At 37.4% G+C, this 21174-nt stretch overlaps 1 protein-coding gene across 2 annotated transcripts in view; it reads left to right on the forward strand.

The window, feature by feature from the left end:
- Positions 1 to 21174, forward strand: part of ZNF654 (zinc finger protein 654) — a 38042-nt gene that overhangs the window by 12818 nt on the left and 4050 nt on the right. For both annotated transcript variants that reach the window (XM_416639.8, XM_025144348.3), the window contains 6 exons: positions 4212 to 4293; positions 6856 to 6991; positions 11166 to 11368; positions 12136 to 12275; positions 16986 to 17127; positions 18459 to 20760. In XM_416639.8, the coding sequence (XP_416639.4) occupies positions 4212 to 4293; positions 6856 to 6991; positions 11166 to 11368; positions 12136 to 12275; positions 16986 to 17127; positions 18459 to 20760 (3005 nt within the window). The remainder of the gene's footprint in view (positions 1 to 4211; positions 4294 to 6855; positions 6992 to 11165; positions 11369 to 12135; positions 12276 to 16985; positions 17128 to 18458; positions 20761 to 21174) is intronic.

Here is a 21174-nt window from a genome sequence, read left to right on the forward strand (position 1 = left end):
GTTCTCCAGATCTTCCTTTCTCCCTTTCTTGATGGGAGTGATGTTTTCCTTTTTCCAGTCACCAGGGACTTTGTCTGACAGCCACGATTTTTCAAATATGATAGAGAGCCACTTGACAAGCGCATCAGCCAGTTCCTTCAGAACCCTGGGATGTGTGTCATCTGGCCTCACAGACTTGTACACATTCAGCCTCACGAGGTGATCTTGCTCTAAGAATGGAGTGAGTCCAGGATGGATTTTGCTTCCCCAGTTCCTGCTTAGAAGTTCAGGGGCATGAGAAGGCTGACTGGCTGTGAAGGCTGAGGCAAGGAACTTGTTATGTATTTTATTGTTCTCCATCTCTGAGGAGGCCAGCTCTCCCTTTTTGTTTGTCTAAGGGTTGTATGCTCTCCTTTGCCTGTCTTTTCTGTGCAATGTATCCAAAGAATCCCTTTTTGTTGTTTTTCACATTCCTTGTCAAATTCAGTTCCATCTGCACCTTGGCTTTCCTGATTCCATCCCTGCTTCCACTTTTAATACTTTTTTTTTCCTCTCAGCCTGACTAACAGGTCCTTGCTCAACCATGCTGGTTTCCTTCTTTGTTTGCCTGATTTCTTATTCTGATGGATGGAGAGCTCTTGGGCTCTCAGAAAGGCAGCCTGAAAGTTCTGCCAGCTCTGTTCTGTTTCTTTGTCCCCAAGGACAGTTTCCCAGGGTATTTCATCTAACAGTTCCTTAAAGAGCCTTAAGTTCATTCTCCTGTAGTTTAGGATCCTGACTCCGCTCTTTGCCAGGCCCATGTTCCTTGAGATCCCAAACTTGACCAGGACATGGTCACTGCAGCCCAGGCTGCCTCCGATCATAACATCTTTTGTGATCTCTTCAGCATTGGTGAGCACCAGGTCCAGCAGTGCTTTGCCTCTGGTGGGTCTAATTACCTGAACCAGAATGTTGACACTGAACTCCAGGGGTCTCCTGGATTGCTTGCAGCTCACGGCATTGATTTCCCGGCAAATATCTCAGTGGTTGAAATCCCCCAACATGATGAGAGCCTCTGAGTGTGACTCCTTGCGCAGCTGAAGCAAGAAGGCCTCATCAACAGGCTCCCCTCGATCAGGCTGTTGTAACAGACCCTGAAAACCAGATGCCCTTTCTTGGCCCAGTCCCTGAGTTTAACCCCCCAAGCTCTCAACCTGTTCATGACTGTTTCTTAGGGGCAGCGCTTCACAGTCTATCTGCTTCTTAACATAGAGGGCAACTCCCCCACCTCTTCTACCTCACCTTTCCCTTCAAAAAATCTCATAGCCCTCAATCATAGTATTTCAGTCATGTGAGTCATCCCACTGTATTTTTGTGATGATAGCAATAAGGTCATAGTTTTCCAATTGCAGCACGATTTCCCTTTCCTCCTGTGTTGGTGCAGAGGCACTTCAGCTGGGATTTTGGCTGCATTATCTTCTTGGAAGAGCCCTGCCAAAAACCTCTGGGAAAAATCTGAGGTTTTTCCTCGCTGTTTCATAAACCAACAGTGTTCTTCCCTGACTCTTCTCTGTTCCTCAGCGGTACATCCCCTTCCCCCACCAAATCTAGTTTAAAGTCCTGGTGATGAACCCTGCCATCTTGCTACCTAGTACATTCATTGTAAAATGCAATGGGTTGAGGGTTCCTGCTAACACCTTGTCCCTCTAACTTAGCTATGGTAACCTGCTCCTTGCTGTGGGCAAACTTGCTATCAGCCCCTATCCCCTTCAGAGGTAGGTTAAAGCCCTGTCAGTGAGTCCCGACAGCTCCTGGGCCAAGGTTCTTTTCCTCCTGTGACCTAGATGGACACCACTAGCAGCCATTGGGCCAGGTGCCGAGTCAACCTGTGGTTGAAAAAGCCAAAATTCCTACTGTGACACCAGCCTCTCAGCCATGTATTTATCAGATGGGTTTTCCTTGTCCTCTCACTAGTCCCTGCCACTAAAAGGACAGAGAAAAACATCGCCTGTCCTCCCAATCAGCAGTTGGATTGCTTTTATCCAACAGTGAGTTGTGCTGAGGATGAAGTTGGATGTGGCAGTCTCTGAAAATTGTGCCATCAACTTAGGGAAGCTTGTGTGGCCCTACTGGTTGCCTTTGCTACACCAACAGCAATCACCTGATCCCAAACCTAGTTCAGGGGCTAGCTTGTGAGAGAACAGCATCCTCTCCCTAAAGCCACAGTCACTCACTGGGTATTGCTTGTTAACTGCCCCATCGCCCTACCATTCTCACCATGCTGTTGAACTACCGGAGGTAACAGAGAAAGGAAGACCTTGCCAACAGCTGCATGTGTTAGGTTGGCAATTAGTGTGCAATCCGTATGTAGAAGACTTGCAGCAATCCTGAGACACACTTTTGATGAGGAAGAATTTAGACCTGCTAGTTTGGGTTTGGAGGAGGCCGTGAAGATGATCTGAGGCCTGGAGCACCTCTCCTATGAAGAGAAGACGCATCTCTAGGCAGACCTTATTGCAACCTTCCAGGACCAATAGGAAAGACAGGGCCTCTTCGTCAGGGAGTGTTCTGTTAGGAAAAGGGGGTAATAGTTTTGAGGTAAAAAGAGAGTAGGTTTAGATGAGGCATTAGGATGAAATTCTTTTCTGTGAGCTTGCTGAGGTGCTGGCACAGTTGCCCAGGGAAGCTGTGGTGCCCCATCACTGAAGGCATTCAGGGCCAGGTTGAATGAGCCCTGTGCAGCCTGAGCTGGTGGGTGGCAGCGCTGCCCACGGCAGGGAGTTGAAACTAAATGATCTTTAAGGTCCCTTTCAATCCAAGCCATTATGTGATTCTATGACTGTGATGCAGATGTGTCAATACAGAATAAAACTGTGGTATGCCCTTCATCATTATTAGTTTCCTATGGTGTTTTTTGGTCAAATCTTATTCTTTTAAATCAGTCAAAGCAAATTAAACTTACGCCTATATCATTTGCTGTAAGTAGTTTTGTCGTAACCAAATATTATTTAAGTTCCAGTTGGCCTACTGTCCTGGTCATGATATGACTTAAGTTTGACCTTTCTTTAGAGTCAATATGCAGCAAAAATGTTATCAATGTGGAATGAGATACTGTGTTTCTAAATAAAGTACTTATTTGGGTATTGATTTTTTTTTTCCCATTCCACATCTTAACTGAGATTCAAAGACTTGGAGATATGTCCCATCACTGAACTTAATTAATTTTTTTTTCACATTTTCTAGGTCTGTTTTCGACATGTTTTTTCTTAGCCTGTGGTAAACATTGCTGCAATATAATCTAAAGGCTGCCTAATTTTGTGACATTTTTCCATTATTTTCATAAATATTCCCATTGGAGTCTTTTGAAATTTTTAGAAAGCTCTTTTTGTGTTAATCTTAAGATTCTTTGATCCATAGCATTTCTGAATATGAGAGGAAACTTTGCTTTAAATCTGTTCTTTAACTTCTTTTGGTTCTGCTGTATTAAAAATGAAAAGTGTTGTGGGTATACTTTCAAATGTACTGAACTAATAGTAATCACTAAAATTTAGGAATAATTGCAGTTAATTTAATTGTTATGCAAAATAGTTCCTTGTCCAACAGTTTGTGAGTATCTATTTTTTTGTTTGAAGAGATATTGCGACCAAAGACTGAATGCGGTAGTGAGGAAAGAAATTGCTGTCAGTAATATTTCAAAGTCAATAGCCTGCAAGTGGAGGGGCACTGGAACTTTGTTCTGTTTACTCAAAATTGCTGCATATTTGACAAATCCTTTGGCATGGGGTCTCTTTTTTTTTTACAGTGAATGGAGAGCAGCAGTTCTTGAGGGAGAAGAGTAGGCAGGTATTAAATGAACTTATAAAAATGGCATGACAGAGGGGATTTTAACTTATTCTTAATTATTTTTGTGTTTTACTGCTGATTCATGGTCGTAAAATAGCTTATCTGTAGCTGTTAATATAATATATTTGTGACCTGATGTTTGATGCAGGATGTGTTTGGGATGTAGAGTCTTAACTGCCAAAATCCGGTGCAGTATATCAGACCATTATGGAGTTCAAGAAACATAAATAGTGTTTAGAAAGTCTAGGTATTAGTCAAGCATTTTTGCAGTGACTCTTTAGTGCTGGCAAGGACCCTAAACTTATGAAAATGCTGTTTTGTTTCGGTGGTATGGAAAATAGTAAACTTACGCTAGTTACATGAATGAACATTTTTAGTTTGCTTGACTTGTCACTACTTCTGTTTTTTAGGAGTTTTTTTGAATTGCTGCTGTTCTTTGGAAAGGATGAGTTCTATGAAGATCCTTTGAAAGATATTTTAGGTTCAATCCAGGTAGTGTTGCCTTCTTTATATAAACTTTCAATACTATTTTAGTACCTGTTAAGGCAGTTCTTTGGTTGGGTGGGTTTTTTTTTTTTTGTGAATATATGACCTGAAGGAAACATGCCATGGTAGTTAAAAAAAAAAAAATGACTTATACAAACAAATTAATAAAAAAGATATTTGAAGGAGAAGTCATTTATTCTTAATTTGTTATTGTATTGCTGTTTGAACCTTTCTGGACTAGGTAGAATATCTTTTTAATACCTGTCTTTTGTCTGAAGACATGTTCTGTGCTCTTCTTACATAGAAGAAGGGAACTTGCTGGTGTCAGAGTACACCTTAATGTCATCCAGTATTTTATACCAGTCTGTGACATGAAACCTTAAGTTTCCCTCAGCAGTTTTAAACAGCAAATTTGAAATTGGACCTGTATTTCAGTGAACTACTTAGGTTGCCATGTGGCACTGTGTAAAATGGTTATATTCTCAACTAGGCTGGGGCAATTTTTTTTATATGGCTTCTTACAGCTGTTTAAGTGAAATGCTTCTGCATTTAAAATTTACTCCTTCCAACTCTTCCCTTTTTTTTTTCCTTCCCAATAAGGTGTTTTCCTCTGGGCCCCGTACCAGCTTGGAGAGTTAAGTTCAGTGCATGGGAAAGAAAGCACTTGTGCTAATCATGAGGAAATAAATTTAATGATACGGTTCGAAAGGGTGGAAAACAGGGTTGCTTCTTTTGTTAATACTGATCAGGAAATCATAGTTTGAGAAATAACTATCCTCTTGTAATTTTTATGCTAATACCTCTTTTTTTTTTGTTGCTGCTACAAATTAATGCCTGTGCTACTTAGCTAAATTATCAAAACAGCAGCAATTATAAATTATACCCTTGATTAGAATTAGTGGAAGAATGGGGTCAAGGAGTGGCTTAGCAGCCCCAGGAGTGGACAGGGCTTCTTGCATAAGAGTAGTGATGGATTTCTGTAGTTCAGTGATAAGTGCTTTCCAAAAACAGTCTATGAACAAGAAAGAATTTAGCACTGTGATATGTAGAAATTTTTGTTGGGCTTTTGTGTTATAAGTCCTGATTACTTTGAGTTTTAAACAATGAATGTATTTAAATGGATCTTTAATTGATGAATTTTGAATCTGTTGTATATTGGTCGCTCTGAAAGTAATGCCTCCTATTTATTTCCACGGAAACTACAGCAGCTGCAAAGAGCACAATAGCATTAGTTGACAGCAAATTCACAGCTGCAAAATGCTATCTTTTAATTTTGGCACCACCCTTAGCTATGCATTTTTGTCAGGGATGAACAGGAGCCTGCGTGCTGTGCTTCTGTTTAAAAAAAAAAAAATCTGTGTGGTCATCTGGAACGTGACTTGTCTTTCATGTTGCTGTCACCATTGCTGAAGTGCACCATCCATCACCTCACTGTGATGACATCCACTGTTTCATCACCATAAATGTTCAACAAGTGTCGATGAATGGTAGTGGGTGCCATTTTTTCCTGCATGGAGGAATTCAGTGACACACTTTTGCTTCATCCACACTAGTTTTTTGATCTGGTCCTCTGCTGCCACCTATCGCACAGCAACAAAGTGTAAGGGAATATTGTTGGGAGGGTTCAACCTCCATTGCCATACCATCAACATCCACTGCTGACATCGTGGGCCAACATACTAAAATAGGAGACGTTACTTTTGGAACAGCCTTTGTATGTATACTCAAATGAGTTATGAAAGCCACTGTTTCAGTTACTTAACCATTCCTATACAGTCATACATATTCATCTGAATATAAAAGAAGGCAGTGAGGACCTGAAACTAAAAGAACTTACAGGAAAAAGAATGTGGAGAAGATAATTGTATAGTTCATAGAAGCTATTCTTCTGTTGCATTATTATAGTCATCTTAGTTCTCTGTGACAAAAAAAAAAAGACACCTTTTTGCTTTGATTTCAAAATTATATACTTTTTCATGTTGTTGTTAATGAACAGTAGAATTCTAATCATGTTGATGCTTTTACCAGTAAGTAAAACTAGGAGGAAGTCTTGTTACATATGAAAATCAAGGATTGTTAAACCAGACCATGTTATTTTTGGCAAGCATGATTTCTCTTACACAGAAATCTGGATAAAAATGGGTGTTTGAGGACTGTTTCACATATCTTAGTTCATTTTTTCTCTTAAAGCCTTAGAGTTTATACTTCATCCCTGTGTCACATGTGCAGTATGTGTCTAAATCTGTGCAGACTAGCATCAGGTGAAGACTTTTCCCATACTGTGCTGATAATATCTCTAATTCAGCAAAAGGAGTTTTTATTTTTGTATGAATGGCAGACTCTTGCTTAGTGCCATCAGAAAATATTCTGGCTTCCGCAGTCTTACAAAATATAAGTTGTTGCTTTAGGCCTTTGTGTAGACCTCATCAGTATAAGACCTTGTAGACATTGAGTGAGGAAGTATTGGAACGTGAATGGGTTTTCTAGCTTTGTATCTTTCTGGATGGCCTAACTGTATTTTTAGACAATGCTTTTCATTTTACAACTGTGTTTTCTTTTTACTTGTAGGAATGTCAGAACCTTCTAAATAAATACAGAAATATAAACCTGGAATTAGTGACTCGAATAATTCGAGATGGTGGACCTTGGGAGGATCCGGTATTACAAGCAATTCTTAAAGCAAAGCCTGTATCACAGGAATTAGGTACTCAATTTACCACATATTTTCCAGCACTAAGAAAAAATGGTTAAGTTATGCCTTTTTGGTATTAGGGTTAGGTGTTGCCTGCTGCCATTGCACACAATTTTTTTTCAGTAGTAAAATCTATCAGTCTCTTTGTTTTGAAAGGAAACTAAATTTCTGTGGTAATAGTTTCAGTCTAGTTTAATAGTTCAAATTCATCAGATACAAGAGACTACTGAGCAATCACTTATAAGATGTATTTACAAAGTCCAGTTGTGTTCTAACCTTGTAAGTGCGTAGGGACAAACTTGACTTCAATTAGGCTTCTGAAGCCTATGAAGCCAGGGGAGGTCCTGACGTGTAATTTTGTTTCATGGTACCCTAACTCATTTAATTTTTCTTTTAAATTGTAAGCACTTGGGTTTGGGGCTTTTCTTGGCTCTATTAGGGGTTGAACTTGTGACTACATCTTGTAGCCGTTTCCTGTTTATGGTAGCATGTGCAATAGTGTTGGGTTTAGAAGAAAGAATTGTTAGTTTTCTTTGTAGCCATAATGGTAAAAATGGCATATATCCGGTCTACAGTGAGAGTCTTTACTAGCCTCTTAGATAATGTTTTTGCTAACAGTGTTCATGGAGGACCTCTTGAAAGTTGTTTTCATTTGATAGTGATTGAAGATACAGTTCTTCTCTTGTTACTGTGGTGCAGTGAATGTTTCAAATTCACTGTCTTGTTTGTAAAACACATGTATGTTCCATAGAGGTTGGAGGAGAACTTTAAAGTCAGGACGATTCAGTGAGCTGTTGTCTTAACCACAGAAAGTGGTTTGATGTCAGATTAATCTGATAAACTGGGCAGTCTTTGATTGTTGTTTTATCTCTTGTAAAGTAAGCACTTATTTTATTCTGTGTCTCATGACTGATTAGAAGCCTTGGTGGTTAAGATCTGAAGCTAGGTGTCAAATAGAAGAAAAAGTTGTAATCCTAAAAGATTAACATACATACATAGAACATCTCAGGGAAAAATGAAAGCATGTAAGACTCGATAGCAATTTGAAATATTTTGCTCAATATCCATCTGTCTAGCAAAGAATTATTTTAATCCTTTTTCTTACTGATTTCCTTGATCAGCATGATGCCTTTGTGTGACGAGTAACAATTCCGGATTTTTCCTTAGTTTTGCCTGGCAGATTAAGAATGAGGCAGCCTATCATCATTAGATGATCATTTTGTTTCCTTTTGGTGCAGGCTACGTCTCCTTGCCCTCTGTAGAGGTATTCCTTCTCCCTGTTTCTTCTAATATCCCTCTCTCATCTGTTATCACAAACGCTTTATTTTAGATAGTATCTTTTAAAAGCTTTTTTTTTTTGGTCTCACTTTCTCTAAAATCTGATTCTTTAGAATTCTTACACAAAGCAAATACTCCGTGCTGCTTTATAGGATGGCGGTATTTGATGTATGTTTTGATATTTTGCCATATAATACCCTCAGGGATCACTATTTTAAATGAAGAAAGCTGCAAATTAATGAACAGGCTGAATCATCAAGCATCACTTGTGAAAGTCAAATGGATGAATGAACATGTCCTGTGTAAAGTACATAATCTTGTCTCGGAATCGTTAGTTGCAAACACAGGGTTAGGCCAAGACAAACCTTTCTGTGCCTGTCCTTACATGCATTGTAGTGTACTTGGAGGTGTTAAAGGTGTTGCAGTATATACTGAAATGGCTGCAAAGGAAAGCAATCTTTGGCTTTAAATAAAAATAGCAGGATTTGATTTGAGCTGTAATTTTCTTGAACCTTGAGAGCAATAAACTTCTGATGAATGAGAGAGAATAAGAGAACCTAATGTGAACTTCTGAAAGAGAATACTGTAGACAGAGGAACGTTCAGATGAAAGCAGTTAATTATTTTCTAAGCTGACGGCTGGCATCTGTTGCTCTAAAGCAAAGTGCTGCACACACTGCCTGGACAAGAATAGATGTTGTCTTCAAACTGTTTTTAATGTGCTGCAGGCTTGCCTAAATGCTAATATAGTTAACAGTTGTCTTCTGCTTTGGAGAGTTAGAGGCATTGTAAATGCCCTCTTGGAAAAAGAGGACATTCCACAACAGGGAGGGAGCAGAGCCCTGTGAGTTGTTTAGTGGGAGCTCAGTCTGTTTAAAAGCAGTGTTAGAGCGTACAGCAGACCTCGTTCACTGGGAATTCACATCAAAAGTGCAATTCTCACTTGCGAAGTGGAGGAGCATACTGAGCTAAGGATTTATCTCACAGAAAGTGAGAATGATATAACAAGCAACATGCTCGAGGAGGTTGTGGATGCCCCATCCCTGGAGGCATTCAAGGCCAGGCTGGATGTGGCTCTGGGCAGCTTGGTCTGCTGGTTGGTGACCCTGCACATAGCAGGGGGTTGAAACTACATGATCTCTGTGATCCTTTTCAACCCAGGCCATTCTATGATTCTATGAAGCAGTACTGTAGTCTGCAATCTCTACTTATTTGAAGGAAAAGGATGTTATAACCATTTATACATACAGCATTTTCTTAAAATTACCAGATAACACGAGCTAAATGTTTCTGGATTAAGATTTTTTTGATGTGAATATTCAGTAATCTGTGGGATAATGTTCGTATAGGAAACTGATAATTGGATTTGTTATCTGAAGTATATGAAGTCCAACAAAGAGATGCCTTTACATGGCCTTAAAGATTATTGTGTGATCGCTGTCCCCTGCATTTATATAACCACTGTAAAATACTGGCTTTTCTTTCCACCTTCATCTTTATAATGTTTGTACCCAAAAGTGCTAATGGGTAGTGGGAGTAAGGTTTATTATAGTAGAGTTTAGAGTATATCTATTAAGAAATCTGATCGAAAACCTTGTATTGTGTTGGATTGTGTACCTTAAATGTTCACTTGCATATAGTGGCATTAGCTTTCATCAAATACGAATGGCAGAGAAATCCTGTTTCTGAGCATGAAGTGTGTTTTTCAAACCAAGGATCCTTTAAAAAATAATTCAGTGTAAATGAAAGCTTGTTGTGCAGGTGATATTTTATTTTGGGAAATATCTTCTCTTGGCTGTTCAGATAGTGGTTTTCAGTAACCACATACATACATATATATGTATATATGTAATATATATATTAATCTCTTGTCCCTTTAGTTTGCTTATAACTTTCTTCATGCAGGTTCTTTTTAAGGTATAAACTTCCCATGCTGACTTTTAGCCTTAAATGACTTGAAAATAGTAGGTGTTTTTTTAGTTGTGAAATACTGTAGTAGTACAGGCTATGCACTAAAAATTGACTTTTCTGACTCTTTCTCTTTGATAAGTGAGCTGCCAAGAATGCAAGACCATCTTCGATATTAACATTATCACATAGTTGACATCTCAGAGTGCCTTTGCTTGAGAAGATGCAAACAATTCTCATAATAAAAGCAGTATTACAGCTTTTGTATGCTTGAGTGGCATTTTAACTTTTAATGTTAGAATCTGTATGATCTTTTCAAATAGCAAACTAAAAGTTGTCGTTTCTTTATTTTCCAGTTAATTGCTTGTTTCAGTAGATATTGTTGAAATTCTAGCTTTAACGTTAGCTTGTAAGTATGAAAAAGCAATTTCTATAGCTCAGGGCTATTTAAATGTATCAACATCGAGATGTTAATATATATATTTCAAATTTAATTTTCTTTAAAAGCAGCGTATTTAGAGGAAGGAAGGGTTTATATTCTACTTCTCTAAGCAGAACCAAAGGTTTAAAACATGTAAACTGCAGATATTTTTTTCCATACTCTAAGTTCCTACATTTTAATGGGTAATGAGTATGCCAAGTTGTTTTAAATATTTATAGTTAGTGTTGAAAGTGATGTAGATCCCATCTTTCAGACAACAAGCCAATTTTGTATCTGCTGCTGAATTGTATGTGTTCTACTAATCAGTGTTAGCAATTTGAGTTGATCTGTTGTAATCAAAGCAAAAACAATTGTAATGAAAATAACGATTTCTGCTTCCAAGTAAAAGGATAGATTCTTGATGATGGCATTTACTTGAATATTTGATAGCTTCTTTAGCAGAGTTTTTTGTTTATATTATTTATTGACATTGCACTATTAAAAAGAGAGATAAATTTAAATGTATTTGGTGTTTGGACTTAATGTTCTAATTGCCTTTAAATCTTTCTTTTCTGTACAGTTAACAAATATTTAAGCTCTGAAAATCCACTGTTCTTTGAACTACGTGCCAGATACCTTATTGCCTGTGAACGCATCCCCGAGGCAATGGCTCTTATCAAATCTTGCATAAATCATCCAGATATCAGTAAAGATCTGTATTTCCATCAAGCTCTTTTCACCTGTCTTTATATGTCACCATTAGAAGATCAGCTATTCCAGGAGGTATTGTTTGTTGGTATTTCTTTTTAATGAAGTGGTACTTGTTATGCGCAAAGTGTCAAAAGCAGCACATGGATTCTTTATTTTTGTAGGAAGAAATGTCATAAAATCAGCAATTACACTGGTATTGCTTAATTTAGAGCTGATTTAAGCTTTGAGAAGATAAATTTAAGTGCCTAGAAATCTTGCTGACCTAAATGCACTTTTTTGGTCAAGTTTACTTATGTGTATATATATTCCCTATTTATCTTAAGTCACTAACATTGTGTAACTTCAGTGTAATGACTATTATTTTACAGTTGACTATTACTTCATCAAAACCACTTGAGCATACTTAGTATTGGTCCAGTGTTTTGTGTGCTATACAGCTTTGTTAGCCTTAACATTTCTGTAATGTTGCTCCAGTATGTAAAACATTACCTTCTAGTTAAATGTGGTTGTTCTCTTACCACTGATAGCATTTTCTGGAAAGCAATGTTTATCTTAACTTTTTTTTTTTTAAGGAAAAAAACAACCTACCATCATGCAAAAAAAAGCTTTTGTGTAGCTTTTAATTTCTCTGATAAATTCTGACTTGCATTACTCTAAGAAATATGGAACAGCTCTAAATCTCTCCAAAGTCTCTATTCACAGGCCTAAAGAAAAGCTATTCCAAAGAAATAATAATAGTTCCTGCAGCTATTAGTGGCTTCTTTAATATAGCAAGGTCTGATAGGTTTTTGTTTTGTATTAGCAAATTTATCTAAATTGATTTTATTTTAATTATATAGCACTTGTTGAGGACTGATTGCAAGAGTGGAATTGAGATCATCTGCAACACTGAAAAAGAAGGGAAGACTACCTTAGCCTTACAACTATGTGAATCGTTCCTAGTCCCACAGCTCCAAAATGGGGACATGTATTGTATATGGTAAATACTTTATTTCTGGTGAAGCAGCTCAGCAGATAAATGCTTATTGCTGAAATGAAATTCGTCTGACTTTGATTTATAGCTGAAGTTTAAAATACCAGATGAAACCATTCTTACTTGACCTGTGGACGTTTCTTGTACTTCTGTTATTCCTGTTGCCTTTTCATGCAGTCCTGTACAGTGGTATTCTTCATAGTATGTAACACCTGCTTCAAAAGAAGAGGAAAATGAGCCTTCAGATTCTTTAGTCTGCAGATACCTACAAATATGGCATTTATTATTGGCAAAGTGCCTCTAGACTCACTGGCAATGCAGATATTTTCCTGTCCAGCTAATTAGATGCCAGTTAATGCTTAAAATAACCAAATTGTAGTATGTTACAATTGTGTCTTAAAAGAGAATATGTGGTTCTGAAATTGTGCTATGGATTATGCAAATTTCTATCTCAAAAACAAAGCCATAATGCAATGTAGCTCTCTAAGAAAGGCTTAAGTAAGATTGTCTTTGTATTCGCTACTATGGCTTGATAGTTGAATACTTCTGTTGCTACTAAGAGTTTTCTAAAGAAGGGTCAAAACTAATTTTATCATTCCCGGAACTGAAAGATGTCTGGGGAAGGTAATCTCTATGCTTAGTTTGAACAATTTCTTTACCTGAAGTAATGTCTGTGTGACTTGATAAAGTGTGCTTAATTGTTCTGGTTATGCTGATTATGTAGTTGAAACAAAAAGGCTTAGTCTGCAAGTATCTACAGTTTTCAATCCAAGAAGATGATTTGCATAACCAATTTAAATATGGAGTCTAGAATTCATAAAGAATTTCTGTGCTTCCAGGGTCAAGGGAACTGAGAAGTAAGATACGTCTTCTCTTCTTCTAGATGAAGATCAAATGTGATTAAACAAATGTCACTTCGTTAATTTTACTTTAGCTGCTGGATAAGTGGTTGATTACATTGAATCAAAACCTTTGGAAATCTGTTGACATAAATTCATAATGTCCTGGCAATACCTAGTTATTCTGTGGCATTTTTTGTCCTGTCTGTCCAGAAACAGATGGCAGTGGCTATTCCTGCAGAACAGATGAATTTAAATCAAAATAAGCATGTAGTTTGTCTGAACCCAGTGCTAAAGTTTAAAATGTAATCCAGCATTGCTGATCGCTGCCCAAATCTTGCATCTTTTGAATTCTTTCTTATTAGGAAATTTTTGGACGTAACTTATGAGTAACATGGTTAATGCTTTCGGTTTTTATACCTTCTGCTGTCAGAACAAACACATTAGCCTTGCTCCTACCTAGCTGATTTTCAAATTTTAAAGCATCTGTTTTGGAAATTCAAAACAAAATGTTGGTCCTTACCTTGGGTTAAGTGGATATCAGTAATGAAATTCCTAACCAGAATAGGCTACGGTTCTGTTCAAAATGTTTATCAAGAAACAGATTCTAGCTTCTTCTAGTATTTTAATCTTCTGTTCAGAATATAAAACATAGTGATCTTACAATGAGTTTAGAGCAGTTGTGTCTGTTCAGGTGGAATAACTGTTTGGTTCTTTACAGATGCTGGGTCGTAATGATTGCATACCAAATAAGAGAAATCTGCTTAGTGCTTAATGGATAATGTAAACTGGGGCAAAGCTTTTGAAGCAGTTAAGCGTGACTGAACTGTTGTTCAAGTTTTGAAAGAAGTTGGAGTCAGGTTAACCCACATCATGTGTTTTTCCCCAGAGAAGATGTTCATTTCTTCAAGCACAGCGCAAGTCATTTTACCTTGTTTGGAATTGAAGGCCTTGCAGATCTAACAGCAATCGCTGCTAGCAAAGACAAGATACCAAAATAGCTTAGAAAGCTGTAAATAGGAGGTATCTGCTATTGCTTCATGTGAAGTACTCTGTATGATCTTTGAGCTGAAACCATTAGCTCTCATATTATCTCAGACAAAGATGAAATTTAGACAGCTCTGTCTACTGTTGTCTGTATTGAGGTTATCTGCATTATTCTTTTTCTGTAGTGAAAGCCTACATGTAAGCTGCTCAGAAAAAAAACCAACTGTGGTAGGTCTTGCTTAGAATTATTTGTATACAGGGTTGTCAATCAGAGATCAGTCTGTAATGACATGATTGACTTTCTTGTATCAAAAAGTGATCTGTCCTCAGGAAGACAGAATTTTGTTGGGATAGGAATAGGTGAATGGCCTGCGTTCTCTGCCAAACAGTCTTTAAATGCTGTTTTGGTTGTTTACAAGTAATTCATGTTTGTTAAGTCAAGGAATTCTTTTCCATATATTTGTTCAGTCTTTCGCCTTTAGGCAGTTTTAGCAATTGGGATAACTGTTCAGCATGTACATTTTGGTAAAATATGCAATGTATACTCAAGGAAGGGCAGACTTTCCACTTATCAACAGTAGAAAATGTTTTAGATTAGCTGAAGTAGGGCAGGCTCAACCATCCTCTTATGTCACTAATGGAAACACAGTGCTTTTGGTATAACATGGTGAGTTGACTGTCTGGAATACCCAGTTGCTCTCTGAGCTTAAAATAACAATTCAAGTTGCCCTAGGCATATCAATTACAGTTTAGGCATGGGCGATAGCACAAACTAGGTTATCTTACCTAAAAAGTTTTGAGTATGTCATCAAGTGTTTATGCTATGTTACATATGTAGTATACAAGCAAATAATAATAAAAAAAAACCTTGCCCTTGCCTACTTTGTAGCATTATTTGTGTTGTGGTCAGTGCCATAGAAATATCCTGTGTGCTGTTGACTTCAGTGTTAATTAAACTTTATATGAAAAGTATATAAGTAGTTGAAATGGAGTCCAATCAGAAGTTCAGGACTGATTTAACCCACAGTTATGAAAGTCAGAAATGTGCCTGAGAAGGAGAAGCCTCTGTGTCTACAGAGGAATAGATCTGAAATATTCCCTATCATGATCTAGCCAAACAGTGGTAAAACTGATCTAATGACTTGCTCTTAACCTATGGAGCTGTTCCTTCCTTCAGTTTTCTCTGTTTGTTTTTCAGTTCTTGTGTCAGGCCTTCATGCTTGTCTGAACAAATCATATGCCACTTAAACCACTAGTCTATCTGAAAACCAATGTTGAGTTTTCCCTGGGTTTAATGTTGAAATGGCTTACTCTGAATTGATATGAAACAGAGCAGAGCAAAGTCATAGAGCAGTATCTGCAATTCTGTTCAACAGTAATAAACAGCGAGTTTAAATAATTACTAAACAGCATCTGTAGCAAAAATATTCTTTCTTACTTGTACTTATGGTTGAGACTTAGCTCATTTTTAATTTTTTTTTAATGAATGATTTGGTCCACAAATACACTATTTTTAAACTTCGGTGTAAAGTTTGGAAAAACATGTTAAGAACTTAAATTTCCAGCCAGGTAAAGGCAAAGGTGAGCAGCTTGTATCTTTAGAAAACCTCTAAGACTAATTTTGTTGTTAGAACTGTTTTTGTAGTGCTCCCTTTTCACTGTTTCCCCTGTGTAAGCCTTTTTTACTTCAGTTTTCTTGGTTTCTGATGAAAGAAAGCAATCAAGATCTCATATCTGGCTCAATTAATGCTTAACATGTCAAACAGAATTATAGAGCTGTCCTAAATTTAAGAACAAAGTTAGTGTTCTGACATAGTCAGTTCTGTCACTTCTCTTCAGGCAGATGTTGACCCCTGTAAGATTAAGCTTATCTTAAAAAGTGTGTCTGATTTATATCTGGCATAGACTATGGACTCTTGAATATCAGCCAAGGATTTTGTCAGTGACTGTTTGCATCTTTTGAGGGAGGAGGCTGATAGAAGAAAGAAGTTATCTTCCTTTGGAAGATGAAAGTCAGTTGCTCACCTTTTTTCATCATAATGTTACGATGGGAATTTCTGTGTAGTCTTATCTTCATCAGGTCCTATGTAAAATCTTTGAGGTGCCAAATTTTCATATAACTAAGAGTTAGATTTGACTGTAAAAGTCTCTGAATTAAAGAACATAGTATTTATTACAGGATGTAGAGTTTAGTCAGCTATATTTTATAGACTGAACACATTACTTGTGTAAGAGCTCTGCTGCAGGGGTGTAGCAATGTGTTCTTACATTTCCTTGTATCAGTTAGAAATATTGTTTGACTTGAATGATAGAGATATGTGAATAGTGACAGAGACTGATATTTCTGTAGCTGCTATTGGTTAGGAAGACTGATGATGACAGCAGACAAAAAAGAAAAGTTAATATAAATACCTGGAGAAAGCATTTCTTCTCAACAGTCTATATTGCTGACTACATTTTGACAATAGTCTTGTTTTCCACATCTTGTTTCCCCAAAAGACTCTTAATTGTTGCAGTGAATGTAATTTAATCCCAGAACACAAACTGTGCAGCTTAATGTATGCTGCTTGTGGTGTTAAGGGCTAGGTACTGTAGCGTCTGATTATACTGTGCAGTTCTCTGATGCTATACTGAATACATTAATATTTTGTTGCATACTTAATTGGCTGAGTGATAGGAGATACCCTGAATGCTTTAACAAAGTAGTCAAGTTCCGTTTTCTGTTGTGCGCTTTGTATATAGTTGTCGTGTTAATTAGATTGGTTTTAAGCTCTCAAATACAAATTTGGTTGCAGAATATGCAACTCGTTGCTCTTTGTAACCTGTCATACTTAGTGATAGGCTTCTTTAATACTCAACATAATCAACGTATTCTGTTCTGTGCTTATAGGGACCTGATCTTCATTTGGAGTAAACTGCAGCTTAAATCTAACCCCTCAAAACAAGTATTTGTTGACCAGTGCTACCAACTTTTAAGAATTGCTACAAATGTCAGAGTAATTTTCCCTTTCATGAAAGTCATTAAGGATGAAGTAAGTTCTGTTTTTTGTTTACTTCTTTACTCTTTCCCTCCACTTTGTGTTACCAGTAAACAGAAGTAATGTTGATGTTTCTGTAGAGTGGGAAGAAGGGACAGGGAAGGGCATAGAATTAAAAGCTTTTGTCAGGTTTTCAAATGTGTCAATATCAGTTTTGCCTTTGATCTATTGTGTGTTTTCATGACTTCTTTCCGACTGAATTGTGTCAAGTAAGTTTTTCTTCCTTTTTGGAAAAACGCAGAAAACTTGAGAAATGGTGTTCTACATAAACATATGGGGAAACTGCTTATAAATACATGGAATAAATGTGAAAGATGGGTGGTGGTTGTTTTTTTTCACTTTTTTGTGGTGGTGGTTTTTTTCTTTCAGCCAGGAAATAGGAGTTCTATGCCATTGTATCTGCCTTTCACTCTTGTTAAGTTCCGAATCCTTCCACAATTTCTAACCAAATGGGAAGTGATGCTTAACGTAGCACAATTGAAGGAACAGCTAGACTAAGATGAGAGAAAACATAATTTTGCTTCAGAAAAAATATGCTATATGTCTTACTTTCCGTGTTTTCTGCTCTTTTTTACGAACACTTGCCAAAAAAAAGAGAAAGTGTAATGTGCAACCCTTTGTGCATGGGAGTGCCAGCTGATTCTAAACACGTTGCTTTTTATCATTTACTTGATTGAACAGAGCTTCTCCATATTCTGTTCCCTAAGCATTTGCATAAATGAATTATTATTTTCTCAGGGTTAATGCTCTGCAGTTCTGAATGCAATGATTTGTTGTTGTTCAAGATTTTAATCATAGTATGTGTTCTAAAATGCTTCTAGTGACATGAATAACTTGATGTAGTAGTTTTAGGAAGTTGCATTTTTTTTTTAACAACCAAGATATAAATAAATATATTTTAACACATGCATATATGGGTGGATATTAAGCTTTACTGAAACTCTTCTTACTAGTATGCCATATGTTGGGTAGTATGTTTCTGACCATCCCTCATAATGGTAATCTTGAGGGGGATCCCCAGCCTCAAGTGTGGAAAGGGAAATTCTGCACGTTAGAAAGATATCTTGTCAATTCTGAAAATTGAGGCCTGTAAAATGCTTGAGTATGGGCTGTTGCAGCGTCCTTGGTGGTCACTGTTGAAAATCAAAGGCAATATTTTGCAGCTTACACTCTGCTGCTGATATTTGGGAACTGTTTATTCTAGTTCCCCCTCACACTCACAGAGCCGTAGGTCAGACTTCTTTAGATTTTACTTTCAATCTATAGACTTCAGTAAGCCCATAAGGATAATTATGATACTGTATAAAATTGTTTCCTTTCTGCAGGTCGGTGAGGACGGTCTTCAGATATGTGTTGAGATATGTGGATGTGCCCTACAGTTGGACCTCCGTGAAGATCCCACTATGAAAAGTCTTATTTACAAAGCAATTGCTCACTTTCTGCCAAATGACTTGGAGATCCTCAGAATTTGTGCTCTTTCAATCTTTTTTCTTGAGCGCACTTTGGAATCTTACTACACAGTTGAACATTTATATAAATGTGCAGATGAAGAATATAATGAATGCACTAGTTCCGTTCAAAACCGTGTACGTTTTGAATTGCTTCCTATTTTGAAAAAAGGTTTGTTTTTTGATCCTGAGTTTTGGAATTTCTTGATGATCAAGCAGAATTGTTTAGCATTATTGGAGGATAAAGCCTTTGCTGGCTTAAGTGAAACTACACTGGAAAACTCTACTGCAAATGTAGAGAAGATAACAGAGTATAGGGCTATGAGTGAGGAACATGTCTGTTCAACAGATGTAAGCAATGGGGAGCTTGACCCCGAAGACCCCTCTGACGCCCAGTCCAAAGGTAATGCCAAAAAGAACCATGAAGCTCTTGAAGCATCTAAAATGTTAGATAATACTGTACCAAGACACCGCTGTGTGATATGCAACAAGGAATTCTTTGGTGATCACATTGTGAAACATGCACAAGCTCACCAGAAAAAGGGCAGTTTTTCCTGTGTACTTTGCAACAGAAAATTCAGGCAAAAAGGACTTATGCTAAAGCACTTAAGGAATCACGTCAGAAAGATAGAACGGCAACATCTTGCTGCAGTTCTTGAGGCCAGTAAGCAGGCTCCGGTTTGTAATGAACTAGAACGTTCTGATGTTTGTCCCTCTCTTGAAAATGGGGGTTCTGTTGGTTCTAAAGAGGACGAAAGAGAGATTGCAATAGTTCCAAGTGCAGACATGGAACAGGAGAAGGCTGAACTGAAGGTATTCAGTGCAGTGGAAAACCATCTAAGTGACCAGGATGATGTTACTGAAAATAGTAGCTGTGACAGCTGCTTTAATAATGCTCCTGATGCTTTAAGTACAGAAAGCTTGCCTGAAGATGATGAGAACTCCAGTAAAGAGTCACCTATTTTGCATAAAGTGAATGGAGCTTTTTCTCCTCAAAAATATATAGATGCTATGGATCAAGAAGGAAGCTTGAAGTGCCCTGCTAATGGTTGTGCTAGAGTGTTTAAAAAGATCCGATTTCTCAATAAACATGCAAGAAAAGCTCATCCGACTGATTTGAAGGTTCAGCAACATATAATGAAATGGAATAAAGGAAAATGTCGGTTCTGTCAGCGAAAATTTGCTGATTCCCAACACTTTATAGACCACCTGAAGAGACATGTGTATCCAAATGTTTACTTTTGTTTACACTTCAATTGTAATCAGAGATTTAAGCTGTCAACTGAGCTAGCAGAGCATACAAAAAGTCATAATGTTTTTAAAGCTCAGTGCAATTTTGCAGAGTGTTGTGAGCTATTTGAGGAGCTCCCTTTGCTGTATGAACACGAGGCTCAGCATTACTTAAGTAAAGCATCAGAATGTTCAGAAGATGCCAGTGAAAAGGATTCTTCAGATGACCCTTCAGAACTTGGTAGTTGCCATGATGATGATGAATCTGTTAATGAAAAAGAAACTGTAGATCTACCGATTCCAACGTGGAAGTCGAGGAAGGATTCTACAGAACCAAAGACATATATTCAAAGTATTGAGAAGAAAGCAAATAATGTAATGCAGAATGGGAATGAAAGTTCATCTGAGGGCACTGCGACGGTTTTGATAGACCAAAAGACACCTGTGTTACAGCCAAATTCTGAAAACTGTAATGTTAACGACCAACTAGTCAATGGGCACAGTGACCCAAATCAAACATCATCAAAGTCATCAGAAACACCTTTGGACAGAGTGGTGGATGAAACAAGGACAGAGAATGGGTCGGTGTTACCCGTTTTACAGAATTCTCACGATACACCACAAAATAACGCTGCTGCCTCGCAACTACCTTCTAAACCAAATCAGACAACAGAAAACACTTCATATGGTGTCATCTTAACAAAACCGTATGTTAGACCCTTGCCTCCAAGTTACCTTGATGAACGATACATTAGCATGCCAAAACGTAGAAAAATGTTGACTGATAAAGTAGATGCTCATTCAGAACAAGATAAATGTTGTAGTAAAACAACAGAAAGATTTAGATGTGGCAACTGCTTGACCATCTACTGTAATTCAGAAGCACTTGAGGCTCATCTTGCACAAAAGAAATGTCAGACGCTCTTTGGATTCGATTCAGATGATGAAAGTAAGTCTTACAGTTCTTCTGGGTCTGTTTGTTTGGAGGCAAATACCAAACAGATAGTGGTTCTTGTAAACAGGCTGTCCGATGGACCAAGAATGACACATACCACTTGTAAGCAGTTGTAGTATGATAGAATTTAAAGAGAGGAAGGTCACTGACATCAATAGCGACCTGAACTTTGAAACATAATATTGCACTAAAGTGGAAGTTCAAATTACATGTGTTGACTACAATAAAAAGAAGTGATGAAAATTGGTAGGCATCTCTTATGGAGAATACTTCTTAAAACACAGAGAAGAGAATTTCAGTCTGTCTTTTTTTTTTTTTTTACAAGTTTGAAGCCACACATGTAGGAAAATGTGAGCAATGTTCCAAATGGAGGGATGATTTACACTGAGAATGAAATGAGGATTAACG

This window comes from Gallus gallus, chromosome 1, assembly GCF_016699485.2.
Source record: "Gallus gallus isolate bGalGal1 chromosome 1, bGalGal1.mat.broiler.GRCg7b, whole genome shotgun sequence".
Classification (NCBI taxonomy): Eukaryota; Metazoa; Chordata; class Aves; order Galliformes; family Phasianidae; genus Gallus; species Gallus gallus.